This window comes from Chaetodon auriga, chromosome 8, assembly GCF_051107435.1.
Source record: "Chaetodon auriga isolate fChaAug3 chromosome 8, fChaAug3.hap1, whole genome shotgun sequence".
Taxonomy (NCBI): Eukaryota; Metazoa; Chordata; class Actinopteri; order Chaetodontiformes; family Chaetodontidae; genus Chaetodon; species Chaetodon auriga.
The window spans coordinates 3,359,421-3,382,583 of record NC_135081.1 but is presented as its reverse complement, the minus strand read 5'-3'; the positions used below and the strand labels follow the sequence as shown (position 1 = coordinate 3,382,583).

The window sequence follows — 23,163 nt, the reverse complement described above, 5'->3', positions numbered from 1 at the left end:
AGATCTTTTAAAAATCACAAATGAGAAGTGACCGTGAGGTCAAGCAGAAAAGCTGTTTGTAATTATTTCCCAAATTTTCCGAGTTGTGTTGCAGTGAATATTGAAATACTGAGTTATTGAAGTGACCTAATGCAGAACAGGGTTTGCACTCTTTGTTAGTAGTAATCAGACATTCATCAAGATTATCAACCAGAGTTAACACCACAGCTTCGTGGTCTTCATACACAGCTGATGACACCGTGGCCTAGAAAACAAGGTGCACCTTTGAACTCAGTAAAAACTGATTCAACATAATAACCTGCATTAGGATAAGCAATTGCTATATCGTGTTGCACAATGTATCAAATAGACTGTTTAACAAAAGAGATACTCCACCATCTGGTCTATCTTTTCCATGGCTGAAAAGATGAGACTGTGTTATTAGTGTCCATAGCAAGGGAAGCTGAAACAGAGTGAGATACTGCAAGTGGAGGAGGAGGGTGTAAGGTCACTCGTGACAGGTCAGGTGTGAGATCTCAAGGTGGCTGACAGTTTTAATGTATGCTTAATTTAGGTTTAGTGTATACTATGTGTTTGTGTTGTATGTAGATAAAATATGTTGTTAGGAAATCTGTAGTACTAACATTGATACATCAACATGTGCTAACAAACTCTTTTTTACCCTCCTCAGCTGCGAAGTGCAGAAGAAGCCAGTGAGAAGAAGAGATGGGCTGAGGCCACTGACTCTGCTCGAGAGGAAAGACTTCAGCAGATGGATAAAGAAATCAGAGAGCAGGAGGTGCTCCTGAAGGGTTACCAGCAGGTTTGTTTCTCTCAAAACTTCTCTTCACCGCTGCCGTTCATCTCTGTCCTTAATTTGTATTCTGTCTTTCCATTTGAAGAAGTGCCCTGAGACGACCTCTGTTATGATTAGTTTTGATCTTCATTTCATCAAATCTGTTTTTGGATATCTACTGTAAGCTCTGACACTGTGCAGCTGTTGTGTTACAAAGTGAGGGTTCGGAGAAATGGACCTCGGATGCTGAGATGCAGACAGACATTTGCATCACGGCTGTGATTCAGGTCGTGCTCCCAGCTGCATCTTCTGGGTTTGATTGGCACGTTATCAAACTGAGTTGGCAATGGGATGTTGAAGAGAAATCACGCTCTTGTTGCTGTATCAGCAGTTTTATTATTTGCGTGTTTTTAATATTTAATGCGCAGGAACTCTAATGTCATTTTGCAGGAGAATGAGAAGCTGTATTTGCAAATGAAGGCTCAGCAGGCCAAGAGTAAGGCCAATGAGGAGGTCATGTTTAATGAAAACCAGAGGCTGCTGAATGAGCTGGCTTTCACCAGGTGGGTTCAGTAAAGTAAATGTACTTGTCCATCCATTTATAATGAATGCTGGTCTACTTATGAAACTTCATTATGTTTTGAAATGTATTTTTTCACAAATGTGGAGTTCAGTGTCTGGATGGCATTTTTTCATCTTCACCAGGGAGAAGTTGAATAAAACCTCTAAGCCTGTGGGGAATGTCTGCTTAATGGATCACACTCAACGTATAACAGACTTGTTAGCTCAAATAAATACATTTCAGGTAAGTAGCACAATGTACTGACATACTGTGAGACTTCAGTTCTGTTTCAGGCCCTTTGCTTCCCATAGATATCTGTTTCTGTGTACAGAGCAATGAGGCCACGCTGTCTGAGGACATTCGCAGACTGAAGCAAGAAAAGCAGGCTCTGGACGTAGACCTGCAGCTAATGAAGAAAGAGAGAGACCTAGCTAAAGCTCAGGCCATGTCTGCCTCAGGTAAAACTGCATACTGATCCAAAGACCACGAAAACTAGTCAAAGTTTAGAAGGTGCCCCCAGTTTCTACAAGACCTTTATACTGCAAATGCAGAAGTGGTCTTTGGTCTTACTAACAGCATGTATCCATGCTAAATGTGTCAGGTGACAAGACTTTTGAGATGCGGGTATTAGAGGACAAGCACAGAGAGGAAGTGACAGCGCTGAAAAAGAAGCTGCAGTGGTTTGCTGAGAACCAGGAGCTGCTGGACAGAGACGCAGGCAGACTGAAGGCTGCTACAGCTGAGATACAGCAGCTCAAAGAGCAGGTGAGGCTCCGCTGTCACACTCTGTTTATACATTAACCTTCATTTCATGAACCTTTAGTATCTCTGTGGTAATCTATATAAAGTCAGTGGGTCACCTTTTACAGTTACTCCTACAGCAGATCCACAAATGCTCCTCCAGATCTTGACATTTGCAATAATATCTGAACAAACTGAATCTTAAACTGAATTATTTCATAGTAGTGTGTGTCCAATAACTGGACATGGACTGTTTTTACCATGGAGATGAATCGTGACATTAATCAAAAACATCATGGATTTAAACAGCAACTTAACTTCCACAAATATAGTATGTTGCTCCAGCGTCTCTGTCAGCCATGTTTCACAGTCATCTGTCTGCACTGGTACCTCTACAACATCCCTCTGACTCAGACATTCCTGTAGCCCTGCTGTCGACTGCCAACCTTCAGTCGCTCCGTGTCCACAGTTGATTGCAGGAGCATTATTATTGAGATATACAGTATCACAGTGTGTCCTGGATTCCACTTGATTTATTTGTTTGGTTTGTTTTTAGTATGGCTTTTTAAATCTTCCATGATACAGATCCAGAGTTCCACAGCTACAGATGTAGCCAAAACAGAATTTACAACTTCAGTTCCTAATGTTATGCATCCCTCCTGGATATTTAACAAGTACTACAGAAACACAGGTCTTTTTGTGAGAGCTCATCACTACTCTATAGGGTGCTTGTGGTGTTTCGGTATTCATTTGTGAGACTGCAGCTGCTATAGGGGCAGAGAGCTTGTAGTATCTGCTCTGATATGGAGTGGAAAGTGCACTGGAAGCCACTTAAAGTTGAATGTTGCCTACTGTGTTGGAAATAACAGGTTGTCTGCATCACAGGTCGAGAAGCTGAAAATGGATGTGGGCAAAAGAAGCAGTGAGCAGCAAAGAAAGGCCAAAGAGAGAACAGTGGACACTAAAAAGATGCAGGACCTGGAGCGACAGGTCTCTCACACAAACAAACAAGCTAACTCATCAGAATTGTTGCACTCCCTCTCTTCTCCCTTGAGCTCATGCCTCTTCATTATTTAAGGGTCATTCTTTCTTTACCAGGTCAAGGAGCTGGAGCAGGTACTAAGACATAGAAACCCAAACTCCCTGCCTGCTCTGATCTACGCTGCAGCCACAGCTGGCAGTCCAGAGGATATGGACGCTGCCAAGACGTCCCCACCCAGCAGGATCAATGCCCTGCTGGAGCGCAGGATTCAGCGTCTGGAGGCCGAGCTGGAGAGTCACGATGAGGAGGCCAAGCGCAGCCTGCGGGCCATGGAACAGCAGTTCCACCGGATCAAGGTATAACTGTAATAACTGCTGTGTGATGTAGTAACCTGTCGCTTTAATGTACTGCAGTCATCTAAAATTGACCCCAAATCTGCTCTAACCAACAGAGCTCTGGAGCTCTCTTAAATCTAAGGCAATCTGAATCTGGCCTCCTATAGTTTGTACTGAAGTCATACATGACTGGAAAGCCAAGATTCTTGTGAATTGAGTGATTTTATGCAAATTTTGCAGGAATGGTAGACCAAAACAGAACATATTACAGCTGAAAAGTGTTATCCATTTTCCTTTATGGTAAAATGAGATCAAAAAAATGTTTTTATTGTGATCAGATTGATGTACAACAAGAACAAACACATTGATTTACCGTAACATGAATGTAAAAGAGGATGCTTTAAAAATGCATTATGGAATGAACTAGCAGAAATACTTAGGAAAGTGACATTTCAACCCATGTGTTCACTGTTTAGCTCCGTTACGAGCATCAGATCTCACAGCTGGAGCAGCAGCTGGAAGCAGCAAATTCAGCACCTGGGACCGAGCCGTGGATGTCACAGGTTCGATCGCTGGAGGAAGAGCTGCAGCGTGTGAAGGAAACCCAGCAGGAGAAAGAGAAAGTCCACCAGGACCAGATCGAGTCTCTCCAGCAGCAGCTCAAACAAAAGGTTGGTAGAGGAGCTACACATGCCATGAAGACCTTTTTTAACTTTAGCCTCACTGTTAGCTCTAGCGTGCTGATCAGTGTCAGTGAAAGGTGAATCGATTCAACTTTGAGACAGGGGTCTCGAGGCAGGGTGTCCATTAATTCCTGATAACGGGTGTCTGTTAAGTGATCCACTGAAACTGCTCACTGAGTGACCATAGGAACCAGGATGCAGCATCCGTTCACAATTTATTGCGACATGTTAACAAGCCAACATTGAATTGCGACAATAAGTGACTTCCACATTTCTTTAAACCTATTTGAAGAATATGACAACTTGATGATGTGGATGCAGCTGAAGAAGGAGAAATTGAAAAGAAAAGGGAGTTAACGCCTGGAAAATTCAATCAAATTGACACAAATAAAAAGTGAAACGGGCAGTTCATTTGGCAAGTGAACATGGTATAAGTGGGATGATTCCCTTTGAGATGTCATGATCAGACATGAATGAAGCAGTGGTTGTCCCATCTGTAAACACAGGCCCACCCAAGTCCAGGTCGACACCAGCGTCAGGCCGAGGCCGCATTTGGCGTCCGAATCGAGCGGCTGAACCAAGAGCTCAGTGCCAAGACACGAAGCATTCAGGAGCTGAACCGCACTGTGGAGAGACTGCAGAAGGAGAGGAGGAACATGCTGTCTGTCCCCAACATAAGACCAGAAACCCGTTCTGCAGAGACCAGAGTGCAGCCAGGCCCAGCCAAAGCACTGGCTTCTGTTACTGCAGGAGAAACGTGTGGAGAGAAAGGAACGTTTCCAGCTGCTCATTACGAGAAGACCTACCAGCCCACTGTCTTCACAGGTGAGGACGTGGATATTCTGTTATGGTCGACTTTGCTCTGCATGCTGCTAAATGTTGAACAGTATGAGACCTGATATCTAAAAACAAAAAAAAACATGACCGGCTTTGTATACGATCCCTGCATTAACCCCCTCAGCGTCAGCACAGTGGCTTTTTAGCTGCTGACGTTCTTTAGTACGCCATGCAGAGGTTGAATTGGACTTTCTCATGTTCCAGTTTCCAGTTTTTCATTTTCATTTTTTAGTGATAATGAAAAATTGCCTCTTTAATAACATTTTATAAATAACTCGATCACAGCAACATTTAATCTACAGAACAAGTTTGTGCATTTACAAGGACATCGAGAGAAAAGACCTTTTTTTCATCTTGTTCATCAACCACACCACAATTATTGGACTTTCTAAAGACACTGCGGACATTCACCTGCCTGGACATTTCGTGATAGTTAGGCTATGTAGCGATATAGCTTACCAATGCCATGGCTTAATTCAGCTGACGACGAAGTCATGCATGTGAGATGAAAGACTTGACAACAACTAATTAACACACACACTCACCTCCAACTGGACAAAGGTGTGTACTACAGGTGGTCTACACGTGGTGTGTGCATAGACCACCTTCAGTGCTCTGATGTGTCAAAATGACAGACAGCCATCATTGTTACCAAAATTCAGTCAATGACAGAACATGTTTGGTTAATGCTGCTGCTGGTTTCCAGTCAGGCTTCAGTTTTTGTGTATGTGTGAGCCATTTTCCAGCTTTCTCTTTAAAATTCTAGCATTAGGTTTTTTTGTAGGATGCAAGTTGACTTGTGTCTTTTTCAGGAAACTGACTGACAGCAGAGCTCCAGCCTGCTAAAAAGGAAGCTGCTGATGGTCAGCAGTTAAAGCAAAAATAAAAAGCCAACTGGACTCCAAACAATTTAATATGTGAGAGTGACAGTCAAGACTGAGACAAGCTGTCAGAGTCCAAACACCCTCGACACCAAGACAAGTCCAAGATAATACAAGAAGGGTCCAAAGACCAGATTGGCATAGCCATCGTTACAGTCCTCATTATGATGACCAGTGCATTGACTATAATTTTTATGTGATTGGAGAAACAGATCAAATATTACACTGTATTACACTGTACGTGTATTATCTTTTTAGAGCTGTGTCAGGAGAGTGAGTGGTAGTGAACCTACCAAGTAGTTTTCAGATGATCTCAGTTATGAAAAAGCAGTGCTTTACTTAAGGATGAGCTCAGTTCCAAAGTCCCCTCTCAGTGTTTCCTCAGTGTTTCTTTGCTGAGCTGCCGTAGAGGGACAGTAACACAAAGAGTGCAGTATGCACCAAACAGATGAACTCAATTCAACAGTTAATGATGACGTTTAGTCTCAGTCACTTCAGCTCAACTCAAGAATGCATTAAACTAAACAGGGAGGGGAGGTTTTGTTCCCCAGCTGTTACTCTGGAGTCATGTTAGGACAGGATCTCTTCATGGTCAGCATGGACAGCAGGAACAGTCAGAGTGACCAAAAACGTCTTCAATGATCATATGTGCATGAGAGTAGTAGTAGTAGTTTGTTTTTCAGAAAATATACAATGTTGTTAGTATGAGCAACATATTTTGCATTTTTTCCTCACAACATAGCATTTACAATACACAACTTCCAACATCATCGACTTCTGTTTGGTCACTGCACAGTCTACTGTGTGTTTAATGCCTACGCACTGTCTGCCATGCCCGAAGAAGAATGCCATTGCTTAAGCTGAAGGCATCGACGAGCATCTGAATATTCCATTTTATTTTTGCAACTTGTTGACAGGCAGTCATATCTCAGAGGTTCTGCAGGAGAACGAGGCTCTGAAGCAGCACGTGGAGCTGCTGGAGCTGCAGAGTCAGCAGGACAAGGAGGCATTAAAGGCTGATGCAGTACACGCCAAGGAGGAGCTGTGCAGGTATGTGTATCAGTGTGAACGCCTTCATCGATGTTTGCTGCACAGCGTGGATGTGATCAAATAACCAAATTTGATGTAATCTGTCAGGCTACAGGAGCAGTCCGCAGAGCAGCTGTCTGCTATAAAAGCAGAACACTTCAGGGTGTTAGACCAGCTGCGTGCCACCCATGCCCTGGAACACTCGTCCTCAAAGGTTGCTGAACTAGCCAATAAACTCAACACTCAGGAGGTACTGGCTCACTAACCAACCAGGCTCATGTCAACAGGAAGTCCTGAAAATGCTTTAACCTTCACATTCACCTGCAGGTCGTGGTGAAGCATTTGAAAGACCAGCTGAAAGAGCTGCAGGGAGCTAAAGAGGCTCTGACAATATCCAGGACCCGAGAGGACGCGCTGCAAAAGCAGGTGGTGGTTAAATTCCCGTTGTTTTCTTAGTCCTTTCCTTTGTAATGCAAGAAACATTTCATAATATTATAATGAGCACATAAAAAACTTACCCCATCCCCACCAGGGTGAGGACCAAATCCTCCCCATACCTGCCACAAGGCCTCGTAATAGTCAACATTGTCACAGTGACATAATAACCAGACTCACTTAGGTCATACAGCATTTCTACAATGCACAGAAAGCATGTTCTACTAAAATGAAATGTATACATACTAAAATTAGATTAAGGGGAAAAAAAATAGTGAATAGGGAGCTTGTCATTGTATAATAGCATCTTTTTAGCAACTGTGACAGCAGCTAGCAATATTCTTTTCTGCCAAGTTGGAAATCTAAAGAAGAATGATTATTCAGAACCATTAGCATTTGGAAGTGAATGAACTTTCATTGTCTGAAAAGCTGATATATGTTCCTGGAGCTCCCTGTTTCTGTGTGGGATCGATTAAGTCACTACTTCCACTGTGTGTTTAGCTGACCAGACTGCTGAAAGAGCTGAAGGAAGCTAAAGAAGCTCAGAGCCCAGAGGTGAAACTCCTGTGTAGCCTGGAGAGGAAGATCCTCAGCATGGAGCTCAGACACCAGGACCGAGAGAAAGAGCTGCAGCAGGTACAAATGATGGCCCACATCATTGTTAATGGAAAGCTTTTCACGGCCCCAGCCACCAGCCTTTCACTCTTTAACCCTGGGATACTGGAGCTGTTCCCTCACACAGAGGACCCAAAACCTGAACCTGGAGGAACCCATTAGAACCAGGTTCTAGGTTCTGCCTTGAATGACATTAAAAAGGGGACACCAGGACCAATGTTGTCATTTTCATGAGCTGTGTGCTGCACAGTGTGCTGAGTACAGTGTAGTTGTGGGACAAACAAAAAGTTAGTATCGTATTAGTGGTATCATCAGTATCGTAGTTAGTATCTGAATTTTAATTTAGTACCACCTGGCAAGGCAGCTTTATTTATGTAGCACATTTCATACACGAGGGCAATACAATGTGTTATACAGGGTTAGAAACATACAGCAAAGATGAGAGATTTACAATTTAAACAGTGCAAAAATACATGCAAGAGAATCCAAATTTGAAAGTAAGCTAGAGCGGTTTAAATCAAGTGAGACGAAAAGATGAAAGAACACAGCCAATACACCCACATTTAGATGTAAAGTTCATTAAAGACAAAAAAAAAACCATCTCTGTGCTCCTCCTGAACAGAGCTGAAATTTAGGTTCACGAGCTCTCCTCCAAAGAGGGGAAGTACAGAGAGAACTGAGGCATAACCTGTGACGGTGGCTCCCATACTAACTACCACCTTTGAAGAGACTGAAGAATGTACCTCAGTAACGCTCCATTCCCTCTGTTCCAACAGGTGATTGGGGGGTCATGGCAGGCATTAGATGCTGATCAGCAGTCTAACAGACACAGAGCAGAGGTGGAGCACTGGAAGCGTCTGGCTCAGGACAAGAGCAGAGAGCTGGAGGCTTTCCGTCTGGAGCTGGACTCCATCCTGGACATCCTGAGACATCTCCAAAGACAGGGAGTGGTCCTGCCCATCACAGCCCCGCCTACCCAGAGACGTTATGATGTGTGTCAGTGAAAGCTGATGTTGATAAGTGTGTATTGAGGCCAGCGAAAGACAACATGAAGAATAATCTGTCTCTGGATTACAATTAGTTCAGCTGAAGGGTTTCTCATTGGCAGCAGTCAATGTCCCACATGTCAGAGATGGACAGCGCTTCCTGGTCCACATCACTTATACTGACTGTTAACACAAATACACAGAAATAAAGCTGCAATATACTCAGAGTCTTAGTTTTGATTCAGAGACAAACATTTAAAGCCACAAGTCTGTAAACAAAAAAACCTCAGTGAATGTCTTTCTACACACACACACACACACACACACACACAGCATTGTAACTGTTTCTTATTTCTGTTTATCTTTTATAGATAGTTTCTATTCTTTATTTAAGTTATTGTAACTTATTTAATAAATGTGTTTTTTTCCAGTCTTAACTGTGATTCTGTGTATTCAGTTCCTCCTTTCATACAGTGTACACTGGAACTCTGATTTGATTTGCACCTGATTGATCGTTGCTGAGTGCAGCAGAGGACATACGGAAAAACTCTCCAACTCTGAAGGCTCCTTTAATATAGTCACTGATGTTTTTGTTGAACTGTTAAACTAATATTTTCTCACATGCACGATATTGCAGTTCCAAAAGTGTCTTCTCCTCTGCAGTATGCCAAGGCCAACAGGATGGAACACTTTCTTATGCCAACTACTGCTTTCATGAGCAAAATGACTCTTAAACAGCCCAAATTAGATCCTAACAAGTGACCTTTGATTCAGAACAGCACATCTGAGCCTTAATAAATATCCAAAAGTCTGAAGTCCTGCTAACAGCCGTAACAGCTGCAGCTAATGAGCTCTGCATCCATCTAATACATGATGGACAGCAAAAACAGCATCCTGGTGATTGATCCTTACCAGGAGCTGGGCTAAGACTGAGAAAAGGCTTTGTGGTCATTAAAATCAATAAGGTTTATGTGCTTGGGAGCATGAAGAAGCTCCAAATTCAAGGGAATATGCCTGTTAATATTTTGACCTGTAGTTAGAGAAAAGCTCTTGAGGTTTGAGGTTGTTGCTCAGAAAATTTCCCAATCACTTTTACTGAAGGGTCATGGGGTCACAACAGTCATTCAGAACTTTGCTCTGGGACCAAGCTCCATTCTTAGGACCAGATCCATTTCTTGAAACTTAAAAAGTAACCTCAGACCTCAAACCTCATGTCAGCCTCATGTCGTATGTTCAGTGAATGATGGTAAATGGAGGGGTTTTGTGTGCTTGCTGCTGACGTGGTTCAGTCGTGGTGAGTCCAGCTTTCCTCACTCAGTAGCTGCTGTTTGAAAGACACTGGAACACAACCAGTGTTCCAACTGAGCAGCGCAGTGTCACTTGGGCACATATAACCCTGTGCAGGCTTTAGTATTACCGTCAGTGACTCATGCATCGTTGAGGGTGAACTACACAGAGGATTAACACAATCAGACCATCGTCCGCAGCAGCAGCATAATTTAACATGAGAATAAATGAAATAATTAGTCTCCATCGAGAAGCTGGGCACTTGCAGCAGAAAAGCCAAACAAGAGCAGCAGACTAAAACCACTCCACAGGAACTGTGGGATTACATCAATACAGTTCCTCTCAAGGGGAACATGCAATTCTAATAAATACATGAGCAATACATGGTGTAACAATCAAATTAACACTGCTGCTCCAAAGGCTGCAGAGGGCTGTGTGGTGAGCTGTAGATAGTGCAAAATACTGCCAGTAGTTCACACACATTTCAAGTAAAAACACTCCGAGTACAGGTAAACTCAGCGTGCACACACACATGTGCACATATAGTTGTAATGTCATTCTGTGGGAAACACTGCCATGTAAACTGAAACAATGGAAGTAACTGAGAATAGTGGTAGAATAGCTGCTAATGCTGCTGCTTTCTTGTAAGATGTTATCTCTAAATGCATATTTGCTATGTGAATGTGGCCATGTACCATTTAAATGCTCCTCTCATTCACTGGCAGGAGGAGGTTGCTCAGAAATGTCTCTTTCTTCATTTAGTGAAGCACTTTGGTATTTCATAGCTGGCTTTTTCGATCATTCTTACGTGTAATTCATAGAAGTCTGTTAAATACAGGCCAAATACAGACATGTACGTGGCCAGAGAGGCTTTAAGTACTGGAGTAAAATGTTCAAATTGGTGTCTGTTTAAAGTCAAAGTCAGTTGTTTCTGCATTTGTGTGTTAGTTCATGTTCCTCTCTCACTGTAATTAACAACACCCAGTACCAGCATTAAGTATTATTTTAAATGCATAATATTTCAAATGTGGACTGTACAGGTGAGAGTTACTACCTGCTGAACATTTCTGCTTGTCTCACCTCCAACAGCACCATACAGCAGACACAGAATCACCTTTCAGACTTGGTAGTCGACAGGAAGAAAGATGGAAAAGAAACATCTCTAATTGGCAAACTTTCCAGCATTGCTATCAGTTGTATTTTTAGTCTTAAGTTGAAATAAAAAAATAACTACAGTTAGTGCTTATCAAGAAACATCTGTTAAGAATCAAACACAACCTTGTATTTCTAAAACCCCAGTTTAGATCTCACAGTAGAATAAAGAAAACCAGCTGCTATAAAAGCAGTTTTCTGCTTCCTTCTAAACCTGCTGCTGAGGGTCACAACTAAACATTTACCATATTTACTAATACAGAGATGCATTCTATGGAAAAAAAAATGATCAATATCTTTGCTCCACATATTCAGCCTTTTGGTGCTCAGTTACATTTTATAAATGATGTACGACATTTGTGTCATGATGGGCTTCCAGTCTGCAGCTCTTCAGTCCAACCAAAGTCCAACCAACAGCTGATTTCACACCAGTAAAGACGTTGAATTTACACACATTATGGGAAGTGACGCCCTTTTCTAAGTGCTGAATATTTGAATGTGTGGAAACATAAACGCATCCATCAACATTTTGTCACAGTCACACCAGTGGCGTCTTCAGATATCCACTGAGTTATCACGTAGGCTCTCCAGGCCAATGTTGAAATCACTGTGGTCATTACAGTTCCTGCTGCTGTGATCCCGCCCCTCCAGAATGATTGGCAGATCTGGGTCTCCCAGCAGCAGGTTGTCCTCCCCTACAGACGAGCTCTGGTCCGAGTTCACACAGTTCGGGATGCTGACGTGGGCCAGCAGGATGGCTTCTTTGTCCGTCCAGTGAGCTGTCACTGCTAGCTCCTGCAGCAGTGTGCCGTCCCCCGCCTCCAGACTGCTGCTGGGCGTCCCGTGGCAGCCTCCTGACGCTCCTCCACCCACACCACCGGCTGTGGTCCACAGTGCCCTGGAGCTCACCTGACTTTCCTTGGACACATAGCGTTGGAAAAGAGAGCAGGACGAGTCCAGGACACTAGGGTGGGGAGGAGAGGCTCCATTGTTGAGATTGGTGTCTGTGCAGCCAATCAGACGGGGCCGCCTCTCATATGGCTGACCAGTGCTGCTGCATGGAAAGGAAAAGAAAAAGAGACACAGTGTGCCTTCACTTGAGAATTCATTGTGCGCATGGGTCGACCTAAATAAGACATCATTTACTCCTCTATGGCATGAATTTTTATTTTTTAGGGACGAAGCATTTCACCCCAGTTTTATGAAGCTTTGGGGTCTTTGATAAAGTTTCCGTCATAAAGCCAGATGCTGGTTTGAAACACAAAGGTTTTATTTTGCACTATGATACATGGAATCAGGAATAGAAGCAATATAAGAAGCACATAGCAGTGCATTAGAAAAGGGTTTGACAAGCATCAATCACAAATACTTCTAACCAATCACAATTAGAAGCTTTGAAGTCAAAACATCAAACAAGCAAATAAACAAACTAATAAAAAAAAAAAATTAATAATAATAAAAAAATAAAAACACTAATTACAACTGAATGTGGGTGGGCGGGTTTGAATTGTGTTTCTCTTTTTGACAAAGCAACCTCAGGAAACAGCTGGTGGTGGATGTGAAACAAAGGTTGACATCAAGGAATATGTCATATGCCCTTCTTCATCCACTGACACACACACACACACACACACACACACACACACACACACACACACACACACACATTACTCTGCTGACTGACCCCTGACCTCCAGGCTGTCATTCAAACCTATCCACTCTTTCTGACTCTCCTTAAGATCGCTGTCCTCACTGTCAGAGGGAATGAGCCTAACTGCTCCATCAAGGTTCTTCTGCTAAACGTTCTTATGTCCATTTCCTCTAAGTATGTAGATACTTAGCACAGATAGGTTTTGTATTTTTTTCTAAAAGATTACAGGGTGAGGTCCAAACAGGTAGTTTGTTGCCTAAAGGCAGCACCATGCCATAGAGGATATTACATAAATGTAATGTTATTCACATCTCATAGTCAATTTGACTATTGTCAGTTATAATTATAGATCTTTTAACAGCTGGCCATGAGAAAGTGAACTATATAAAGAGGTAATAATTGATGACAAACTGTCATGGAAGCATCACATTGCTTTTGCTGCTAAAAACAATGACATCTCTTGGTATTATTACAAAACACACTGAACAAATCAATCTTGCTGGCTTGGCATGTATTATAGTCTCATGTAACCTTTAAATGTCTGTAACATTGCATGAGCACATTCCTCATATCTTAACAAACTGATTAGAATACAAAAGAAATCTGTTAGATTCACCATCTCCTCTCATGTCATGAACCACCACCTCCTCTTTTCCGTCATCTTAATAATTTCAACAACTCACAGACTTATTTATTGATACTGTACGTATATGTATGCCATTAATTCATATATTATTCTACCAGACTAGTATTTATCTTCCTATATGTTCCAGTAATGTGCTTCAATTCTCAGTTAGATACAGAGGAGCTGTTTAGAGGAATTCAAACATACATACTGTTCATCATTTATTTCGTCTTTTATTCTCTGCAGTAGCTTTTCTATCCTATAGAATTTTTCTTTAATGTTCTTCTGTTTATCTTGCTTTGAATGGGTCTGTGCATAAGCTGTAGCTTCCTACTGCAGCTGCACAGCCCTGTTTCATATCATTGAAATTCATGTATATCGTTGTATATGTTGGTAAAAGTATATATTTGTGCATACTACATATTTCAATTTTGTGCTAACATTACTGTATCTTTGGAAATACTAACTTGACTTGCTTAATTCAGAATACTGAAGCCGCATATTATCAGCGCTGCCATTGTGTATTTTTGCACAGACTGAAGACTGGATTTTTGGACATCGGGATTGGTTGTTACAAAAAAATCTCCCCAAGGCCAGTATGGACAGGATAAATGTTTACAGCCACCAAAATCTCTTTTATCAGAAAATATATTCTGAACCAAACAATGTTTGCACAGTTAAATCTTTACATTCTGTTATTCTAATTTTCATGTTGACAAAATATATTCTAAAGTTACCAGGGGTTATTTAAATTTTAATAACAGCCTTCACTGGCCGTTCTACAATGCCAGGGGTGGAACTGCTTCTCATCAGTGAGGAGTCTGATGTCAGATGGCGGTGATGATGATGCTACTCCCAGCAGGTTCTCCAGGTTTAGCTCAGTCAGTCCTGAGCAGAAGTGAGTCTTTGCAACAGTTGGTTTTGAAAAGAACTGCTCACAGTATATCACAACAGAGACGCCAACTTCAGTTCATGTTTCCTCAGAATGGAAACATCCTCAGGACGTACATACGGTTTATAGAACTCCAGCAGAGGGAAGGTTGTTTTATAGCTTTGGGCTCGTCATCGCTTTGCAGCTCAATGATTTCCTGTTGTAGGTCGTCAGGCACATCAGCTGTCTTCACATTAAATGGCGTATCCAAGCAGATTTGTCCTTGCAATTTATCCAGTTTTGTGAGTTTTAAACTGTAATAAGACTCAAGATGGGCCTTTTTCATGACTGAGAGCACGCCCCCCAACTACTTCTCCATTACCTCACGCTCAGGTCCAGAGAGGTTGTAGGGCTGGAGGTCTATGGCACAGTCATTAGGCAGTGAGGTGGTGTGATATTTGTAATGTTTGCTAATGACTAAAGAAAGAAGAAGGTTATGATCAACCTTGCACAGGTACAGAGAAGTAAGGAGAGGCCAACAGGTTATCTTACCCAGGGTCCAGTGAATGTGTAGGTTGGTTCTTGAACCAGGAATAAATGAGCACCAGTGGAGTGCATGGTTTTGTGATAGTGTCTTATTGATGTAAGCCTGATTTAAAAAGGCTGACAGAACAGAGTCATATTCAGGGCATGAGACTAATGGCTTCCTGTCATTCTGGGCATGATAGAAAATGTGTTTGGGACAGAGATATTCCCTGGGACACCAAGATGACACTTTGGTGAGAAAAGCTAGTCTGTAGGCCTGGTAATAATTGATGTCACACTGTGGTGGTGGCTCTGACATTTTTGGAGACAAGAAGACTGAGAAAATGGATTTTGTCACACACACCACCATGAACTGCATATATACACCTTTCAAACTGTACATCCACATCCAAGAGCAAGCTGGCTGATTGGATCAACGGTGCGTCTCCTAAAGAGGGTTGAGAGAAGTCGAGTGAGCCAGTCGCACAGTTGGAACTGTGACCTGGCAGTGGGATAACCACACACACCACCTCAGACAGGAAAAGACACGTTCACTCAGAGAAGTTTAGCTCACTTTTTCACGACTAATGCAACACGCAGGAGGAGGCACTAGATTACGGGCTCGCTAGCCTTATACTTAAGTTTTATCACAAGCCTCGGTTAGTGTAGCATAACACATGGGCTCAGACTCAGAGCTGCTCGTGGTCTCAGCGAGGCTCAAGACAACTCAAAGGGAGACCACAGGGAGTAGCCAATGGGAAAGAGGAAGACAGTTCTGTCTTGGAGGACCACTCCCTACACAGCTCTCAGAGACAATTAGCTATCCAGATGGCTAATTCGTCTTTAATGGTGTCATTTATGGAGTTTTGGGAGACTCCTCATTCCACCTGCTAACTTCAGACATGTCTGGCAAGAGTAATATACAGGAATAGAAACAATAAAATGGAAAAAAAAAAGTTTGAATGAAAAAACATTTAACAACAAACTGCTAAGCCAGAAGGATATACAACAACAACGACAGCAATAAAATGTCCGTGGATTCACCAAAGCAGGAACACTGCACAACAACCAAGTCATCCAGCCGACACTTAAAATGATCTACTGACACAAACCTGTCTAATTTCAGTACATCTTACAATTTTTTCCATTAATTAGGCATAAGCGTATTAGGTTTAGTAGGTATTTATGACATATTCCTGATTTCTAAAACAAAATCACAAATATATGCAACTTTCTAAATCCGACAGAGAGATTGCTCTGCATATTTCTGTCTTTGTGCATGCACAGTGTTAGTCATGAATCTACAGAGATTCATGCATCGGGCCCCTGAAGATGGATGTTTTTTTCCCTTGTCGGTTGTCTTTTCAGTTGATCAACTGGGAAGTGGTTGAAGTGATAATAATTTGTCAGATTGCCTATGTTTATATGACTTGGAATTTAATCCAAAGTGTGTCTTTCACCTATTCTCTCACACACACAGACTGATGGCAGCAAGCCACCATGTTTGTTCTGTCATTTTTAGAAACTAAGCTGTAGATGTGTGCACGTTCACAGCCTGAGGCGGCCGTGGCTCAGGAGGTAGAGCAGTCATCCATTTATCAGAGGGTTGGTCGTGGCAGTCTACATGTGGAAGTATCCTTGGGCAAGATACTGAAACCCAAACTGCCGCTGTGCCATTGGTGTGTGAGTAAAGCTACTAATGAATGTGTGTGTAAGTGGGTGAATGCTCACTTGTGTAATAAAAGTGCTTTGAGTGGTCGTCGGACTAGAAAAGCGCAGTATAAATATAGTTCATTTACTATACAGTCAATTCCATTTATACCAGAGCTAAGTTAACAATTAATGACTACATTAACAAAAATGTCATCATTTCCATTTTCAGTTTTTTAATAATTCAGAGATTCTAAATCTTACAGTTAAACTGTTTGTGTTTTTCTTGATAAGGTGTAGGTGGTTGTACCAAACAAAGTCTCCTGTAAGTCTTCATCTTATTCATCGATGAATCAGAGATTGTTGTAGTCATATATCTTTATACACACTGCATCAACCTCCCCACAAGAAGTGATTACGTGGAAGACTGAGAAGATACAGAAAAGGTGGTTGGGATGGATGATTCCAGGACCGGCTGGAGAGCGGTGGTCTCCTGTTTTTCAGTGGGCTACGTAAGTAATCCCTTCACTATGACCATGAAAGCAGCAGTGGTGACATAAAGTGTTGATAAGATCAAGTCAGTTTCACCTATAGGTATTATATTTATTATAGGAACCTTTTGTATATTATGCCATTGTTTATATCGTCTATTGGAAAAGGCTAAAAGTATTTAGTTTGTCACATTCTATACAGTACAGTATATGACAAACTCTTTAAATAATAATAAAATCATTCATGTTTAATTCAGAAATATGGAAATGTACATAATTTTAAATCAAATAAATATTGTGTAAATTATGATTTAGTGAATTTTGATTTTCATTTGCCTCAAAGACAGATTTTTATTTGTAATATCCCAATAAGCATATATTGCTACAGTCTACATACTGTAAATATCAGTCAAATACCTCAGCTTTTATAATAACAATAATAATAATAAACTAATTAAGCTTTTCTCTTGCATGCTACAATACATTGAAGTATATACTGAATAAAGCCAGACACAATGCCTGTTGGCTGCTCTAAATTATGATGAGGTGTGCATGAAACTGATGTGATGCAGCCCTGACACGTCTGCTTTGGAGGCCTGCTATTGGTTGGTTCAGTGCTTGTGGGAGGGCACTGTGGGTAGTCACAATCTCAACTAAGATACAGTGTAGCCACTCGTGTTCCCATGTTGGGAAAAAACCCTGCCAAAGTGTCTGCCATTGTCAGCATATCTGAGGGATGTACTATTATCCTAAGGGACAGCACGCTGCTTCACAGAGGTGAACAGTGCAGCCTTTAAAGGGTCAGTTCAACAACAACAACAAAAAAGCTAAATGCTGATGTCTGCATCTTACACATGCTGATGGCAATGCTAACATGCTAAAGTGCTAATGCACTTGTGAGGCTCATGGAAAGGCCATTAGTGTGGCAGGTTTTTTGGTGATAAACTTCCATAATGGACAGAGTGAAAATTTGCTAGCCACCAAATACAAACAAAGAAACAAAAAGTTAGCATTTTCATCAAAGTCAGCCTATAAAATCATAAAGAACAAGCCATCAGTTGGGTCAGACCACAGATTGCAGATAAAGACATGCATATCATACACACACGGCCTAGACCCAAAGAAGTAAAATTACAATTACAGTTGTGAAGAAGGCAGTATAGTGTACCAAACTGAAATGAAACGATTGCGGGTGCCTTTCCCCTCCTTCCTTTTATAATGCGTAGCATTGATCTGATTCTTAAAATTAAACTACATCTTCTCCATGAGTGGACAACATTGAGTTTTACCAAAGGACAGTGTTGGTGACACACAGTCTGCACACACAGTAACTTCTCTCAGCCCTGTATTCATGGTCAGTGCTGGTTCAGTTACTGTGGTATCTTCCCTCCTCCAGTGGATTCAGTTTTTTCAGATATGCTGTCACCATCCAACAGGCAGAGTAAGTACTGACTCCTTCCTTTTGGTTGACAACCAGAGCTCCTGATAAGCCAGTAGGACAATGCCCTCATCTGCCTCAGCTGCCAGAGAAGCCCAGTAAACTGCAATTTTCTACAGTTACAGAACCGAACAGCAGCTAGAGCACTTCATACAGACTGACTGTATGAGCTCAGTCAGAGGACATAGAACACTCTTTACTGTGCCACACTGATACAGCCAGCAGTTTTGCTGAATATAGCTATAGCCTTGCATGAAAACTGATAGTTCTCCACCCGTAGAATTGCTCCATCCTCACTACAGTTGGATGAGCTATCAGCAAAACTATTAACATCTGAAGGAACATAAGGTAAAAGTCTGTGTATTTATGCCTGTGCATTCACGCAGAGAATAAATTTCCTAACAAATACCACACTGGTTAACGAGCTGAAATGGAGCATGATCTTATTTAAGTCTTGCTGGCAAAATTGTGTTTTATCATGTAACTACTGCATATTACATACTTGAATATCACCATAAACAGGACACTCACAAGCAGCTCTGGTTCCCCCAAACACAGGGCTGTAAAAGAGAGCTGCTCTCAGTTCTTATTGTCAACACCTCATGAGAAGACCAAAATAAAGTGTTGAGTACAGTAAGTCTCTCAATCGCTCCCCCTGTCTGTGGCACAGCTCTTAGGCCATTGGTTCCCACTGAAGACGTAAAGCTTTAAAAACAGCTAATGAAGGAGCATGTTATCCAGTGCTCACTGATGTGTTTTTACCAGTTTTGGGACAACAGTGAAGCACCATGGCACAGAAAAATACAAAATATCAGGCTTTAATACACACACAAACCATAGTGGTTGAGAAACACTTCACATTCTAACGGCTCCTCCTTTGAGGTTCACAGTTTCCCCACCAGACACTTGCATATGCTGCATTCAGTCAGTCAACTCAGAGAAATTACTTATGATGATTCTGTCTGAACATGACTTTCTGTTGATTTAACAGTTTCTGCTGACCATCCATGTCTTTATGAAGACTTTCTTTGAGTTTGAATTGTATTGATTTATTTCAGTGTTTGGTAATACTTTTCATCTAACGGTGGTGCTGAGCTGAATTGCTCGGACTCACTCAGGATGTGGAGCTCCAGTCTTGGTCAGGAGAGTGAGCAGGAAAAACATAAAGATGACAAAGACAGCCAGTCCAACCCAGAAGCCGATCACTATAGAGTCTAAAGAATAAAACAAAAAAGACAAGATACAGGATATGATGAGTGATGATAAATCCACTCAGGAGTCTGGCGACACAAAACTCATTGCAAAACCCATTGCCTTAGTAATCATAATACTATAGTTTGAGAGACATGATGTACAAATATTAAATGAAATTATATTTAATATCCTACTGAGTGGAGTGGAGACAGGTGTGCTGGAGCCCACGCACAGCCTCTCCAGCTCTATCCTATCCTGTAATCAAGACTCCTACAGAGGCTCAGCTCTGCCACATCGACCCTACTAGATCATATCAATCTGCGTTTCCAGCCCTTTCTCCAGTTTACATTTACTTGTTGCCTGTTACCAACCTATCTCTCGTCTCCCTGCAGTTCTGTCTGTTCTGATCATGTCTATTGTGCCTTCGTCTCATCTGCCCTGCTCCCTGTCTCGGACTGTTCAGCCCGGCGACTTCCCTCATTCCACTCTGGACCTGCTCGGCTGTTACCCACTCCTTGGTCTCTGTGCTTCACTTGGCCCCAGCTCATATCCCATTCCTTTTGCCATGCAATAAATTACCTTAAATCTCACAATATTTACTGCTACTCAGTGTGGCATGAACACTGTCCCCCTGGATTCCCCCATCAAAGCCAGTGCCCCCAGTCGCCATCTCCTTGCCAGGTTGTACGTTGTGTGTTGTGCCCTGGCTCCTGTTTTGTCTGTGCCTCAGTCCACCCCTCTCTCTGCAGTTCCTCTTGTGTACCATGCCTTGGCTCCTGTGTTCGGCAAAGACCACGCCCTGTCGCTGCCACCCCACCAGCCAAACAACTGCAGCACTGACCTGCAGCTTGGAGCTCCTATTCCTAGCAGCTGGTTGTACAATCTCTCTTGTCCTTGAAGCTACGGAGGAGTACAATCAAGACTCTCTAGCTGCAGCTATTATTAGACCTACTTCTTCAATGGGTACTGTTTTTTTCCTTGTTTTGCAGAAAGATGGAACTTTGAGACCATACATTGATGATGGTGAAAAATTTCCCTTTCCACTTCTCAGTTCTGGCTTTGCCCCTTGCCATGGAGGCAAAATCTTCACCAAACGGACCTCCAGAACACCCATCATCTCATTCTGATCAGGGAGGGGGATGAGTGGAAAACGGCATTCAACATTCACCATTAGGCCACTTTGAGTATCTGGTAATGCCATTTGGTTTTAGTCATGCCAACACTGTGTTCCAAGGTCTGATGAATGATGTGTTTAAGGAGTAGTGTGAAGATATGGCCAGAATTTCAGTTTAAACTTAAAAAAAAAAAAAAAAAAAAAACTGACATCATAAACACATTGAGGCAAGTTAACCATCTTGTTTTTCCAATGTTACAGTCACCAACTCTGGTCTGGTTCTCTGAGTCCTGTCCAGGCCTGCCATGTCTACATCATCCCCTGAGTCAGAGTGCTGGTTGGGGCCTCGGTAAATCACCTCGGCACCATTTTGCCTGTCATTAAACTGACCTCTCTCTGGTCATGTTTACAGGGAGACTGCTGAAGTTCTGCTGCCCGTGGTGCAAACACCAACAATCCCCTGGTGCTCTCGGTCAGGGCAGACTCCAGTCAGCATAGGGGCAACTAGCTGCATTGTTAACTGAGCTTACTAAGAAACAGGTGCTAGTATCTCCAGCTAAAGATGGCTACAGCAAAGAGTGCGGGCAGCAGCAATTAGCAGTTGCTCTGGTGATATGATGCCCCCTATTTGTATGGAGCAACTTTTAACAGGTGGCCAATTCTTAAACAATCTTCCTTTTAAGGGACATGATTTTGATTGTCTATTTGCACTCTCTTTATTGTGCGGACAGATGACAAAAACCTCTCCTACATCCAGACTGACAAATGTCTGAACTCCCAGAAAGCCAGATGGACCTTGTTTTTTGGTCAGTTCAATTTTACACTCACCTACCCTCCAAGTTCTATGAATATCAAGCCGACGCTCTTACCAGACACTTCACTACTGCTGATAACTGCACTTCTGAGCTAAATCAAATCCTGCCATCCACCTGCATTGTTGCTGTTTCCTAAGAGATTGAGTCCAGTGTCTGCCAAGCCCTGCAGAACCAGCCTGACCCAGGTAACGGTCCCATTACCGCATTGTTTGTCCCTGACTGTGTGTTCTGGTGTTCTCCAGTGGGCCCACCCATTTCATCTGTCAGCCTAGTAGGAGATTTGCCTTCCTGCATCGACGCTTTTGGTGGCCCTCAATGGAGAAGGATGTTTAGGAGTCTCAGCCTGCTCAGTCTGTGCCCAAAACAAAGCCTCAAGTAAAACCCAGGTCTGGTTCACCCTCTTCCTACACTCAACCATCCCTGGTCACACGTAGCTCTGCACTGGTCACTTCCTCCATCTAATGGTAACACAGTCATCCTCACCATCATTAATAGATATTCCAAGACAGAATATGTTCAAAACACCCTCATCGGCACTCAGGTATGTCACCTTTTGAGCTTTTCAGTTCTCACTTAGTTATCTAAACCGCCCCCCTCCACTCCCTTCTCAGGAGGTAGAGGTTGTCAGTCCATCTGTCCAGGATCATCTGTGTTGCTGCCTGACTTGGAAGAAGTGTTCGGACAGATGGACTGCCACAGAAGCAAGGCAAAGCACTGCTAACATGGAAAGTAATAGGGTCATGAATAAATGAGTCTACAAAATACTTGTGATATTACCTGTTAAATTGTTGTCCTACATTTCACATGTGAAAGTTCTTTTTGTGAATTGAGTTATATTGTGTTCCACATAAAAAAAACTTTGTGTCTTAGTGTCTTTATCTCAGGGGAGCAAACTGTAACTACACTGTTGAATAGTTTACAGTGCATGATATTTTGTAAGCTTGTATGTTTTAGATGTAAAATCATACTCTGTAAAGTAGCAAGTAACTAATATTTGTAATGGTGTTGAATAAATGTTATGGAGTAGAAGTAAAGTTGGTTATTAAACCACTGGGCAGGGTTGGACCTTAAAATGAGATTGTTTGTCAGCTATTATACTGCAGATTGACCAAAATACATGATAGTGATATATGTTCCACATGCAAGGGAGTGATTAACTCCAAGTCTTTATTATTAGTTTAATAATGTTAATATTAACATTAATATTGCTTAGGTGAGGAATCAAACTTCCCGCTGAAATCCACAGACACTGTTGCAGCATGCCTGTCAGATAACAGATGCTGACAAACTTCACTTTTGCAGTGAGGCGCAGTTTACAGTAACAAAGGGCTACTCACAGCGGTGCGCCTTGAGTCCCTCAAATGACACCGGGTCGTCCTCGTCATAGTACTCATATCTCCATTCATAGTCCGGGACTGGAGACGCACGGGTGCCGTTTGGACCGTCAGCGCCTGGCATCTCGAAAAGAGCTGTGAACCAGACTGAGCTC

At 42.3% G+C, this 23,163-nt stretch overlaps 2 protein-coding genes across 10 annotated transcripts in view; one reads left to right on the top strand and one right to left on the bottom strand.

The window, feature by feature from the left end:
• Nucleotides 1–9,303, top strand: part of cep162 (centrosomal protein 162) — a 27,084-nt gene extending 17,781 nt beyond the window's left edge. For all 9 annotated transcript variants that reach the window (XM_076737643.1, XM_076737638.1, XM_076737637.1 and 6 more), the window contains 14 exons: nucleotides 671–802; nucleotides 1,226–1,338; nucleotides 1,481–1,580; nucleotides 1,669–1,795; nucleotides 1,939–2,102; nucleotides 2,964–3,068; nucleotides 3,177–3,416; nucleotides 3,872–4,066; nucleotides 4,585–4,903; nucleotides 6,714–6,846; nucleotides 6,934–7,075; nucleotides 7,153–7,251; nucleotides 7,762–7,896; nucleotides 8,652–9,303. In XM_076737643.1, coding sequence (XP_076593758.1) covers nucleotides 671–802; nucleotides 1,226–1,338; nucleotides 1,481–1,580; nucleotides 1,669–1,795; nucleotides 1,939–2,102; nucleotides 2,964–3,068; nucleotides 3,177–3,416; nucleotides 3,872–4,066; nucleotides 4,585–4,903; nucleotides 6,714–6,846; nucleotides 6,934–7,075; nucleotides 7,153–7,251; nucleotides 7,762–7,896; nucleotides 8,652–8,879 — 2,232 coding nt within the window. In that variant the 3' untranslated portion in view covers nucleotides 8,880–9,303. The remainder of the gene's footprint in view (nucleotides 1–670; nucleotides 803–1,225; nucleotides 1,339–1,480; nucleotides 1,581–1,668; nucleotides 1,796–1,938; nucleotides 2,103–2,963; nucleotides 3,069–3,176; nucleotides 3,417–3,871; nucleotides 4,067–4,584; nucleotides 4,904–6,713; nucleotides 6,847–6,933; nucleotides 7,076–7,152; nucleotides 7,252–7,761; nucleotides 7,897–8,651) is intronic.
• LOC143324865 (melanocortin-2 receptor accessory protein 2A-like) lies at nucleotides 8,215–23,163 on the bottom strand. The gene is made up of 3 exons (XM_076737644.1): nucleotides 23,012–23,163; nucleotides 19,666–19,765; nucleotides 8,215–12,354 (listed from the first exon to the last, which is right to left on the bottom strand). The coding sequence occupies exons 1-3, from the start codon at nucleotides 23,130–23,132 to the stop codon at nucleotides 11,856–11,858; spliced, it is 720 nt and encodes a 239-aa protein (XP_076593759.1). The 5' UTR covers nucleotides 23,133–23,163; the 3' UTR covers nucleotides 8,215–11,855.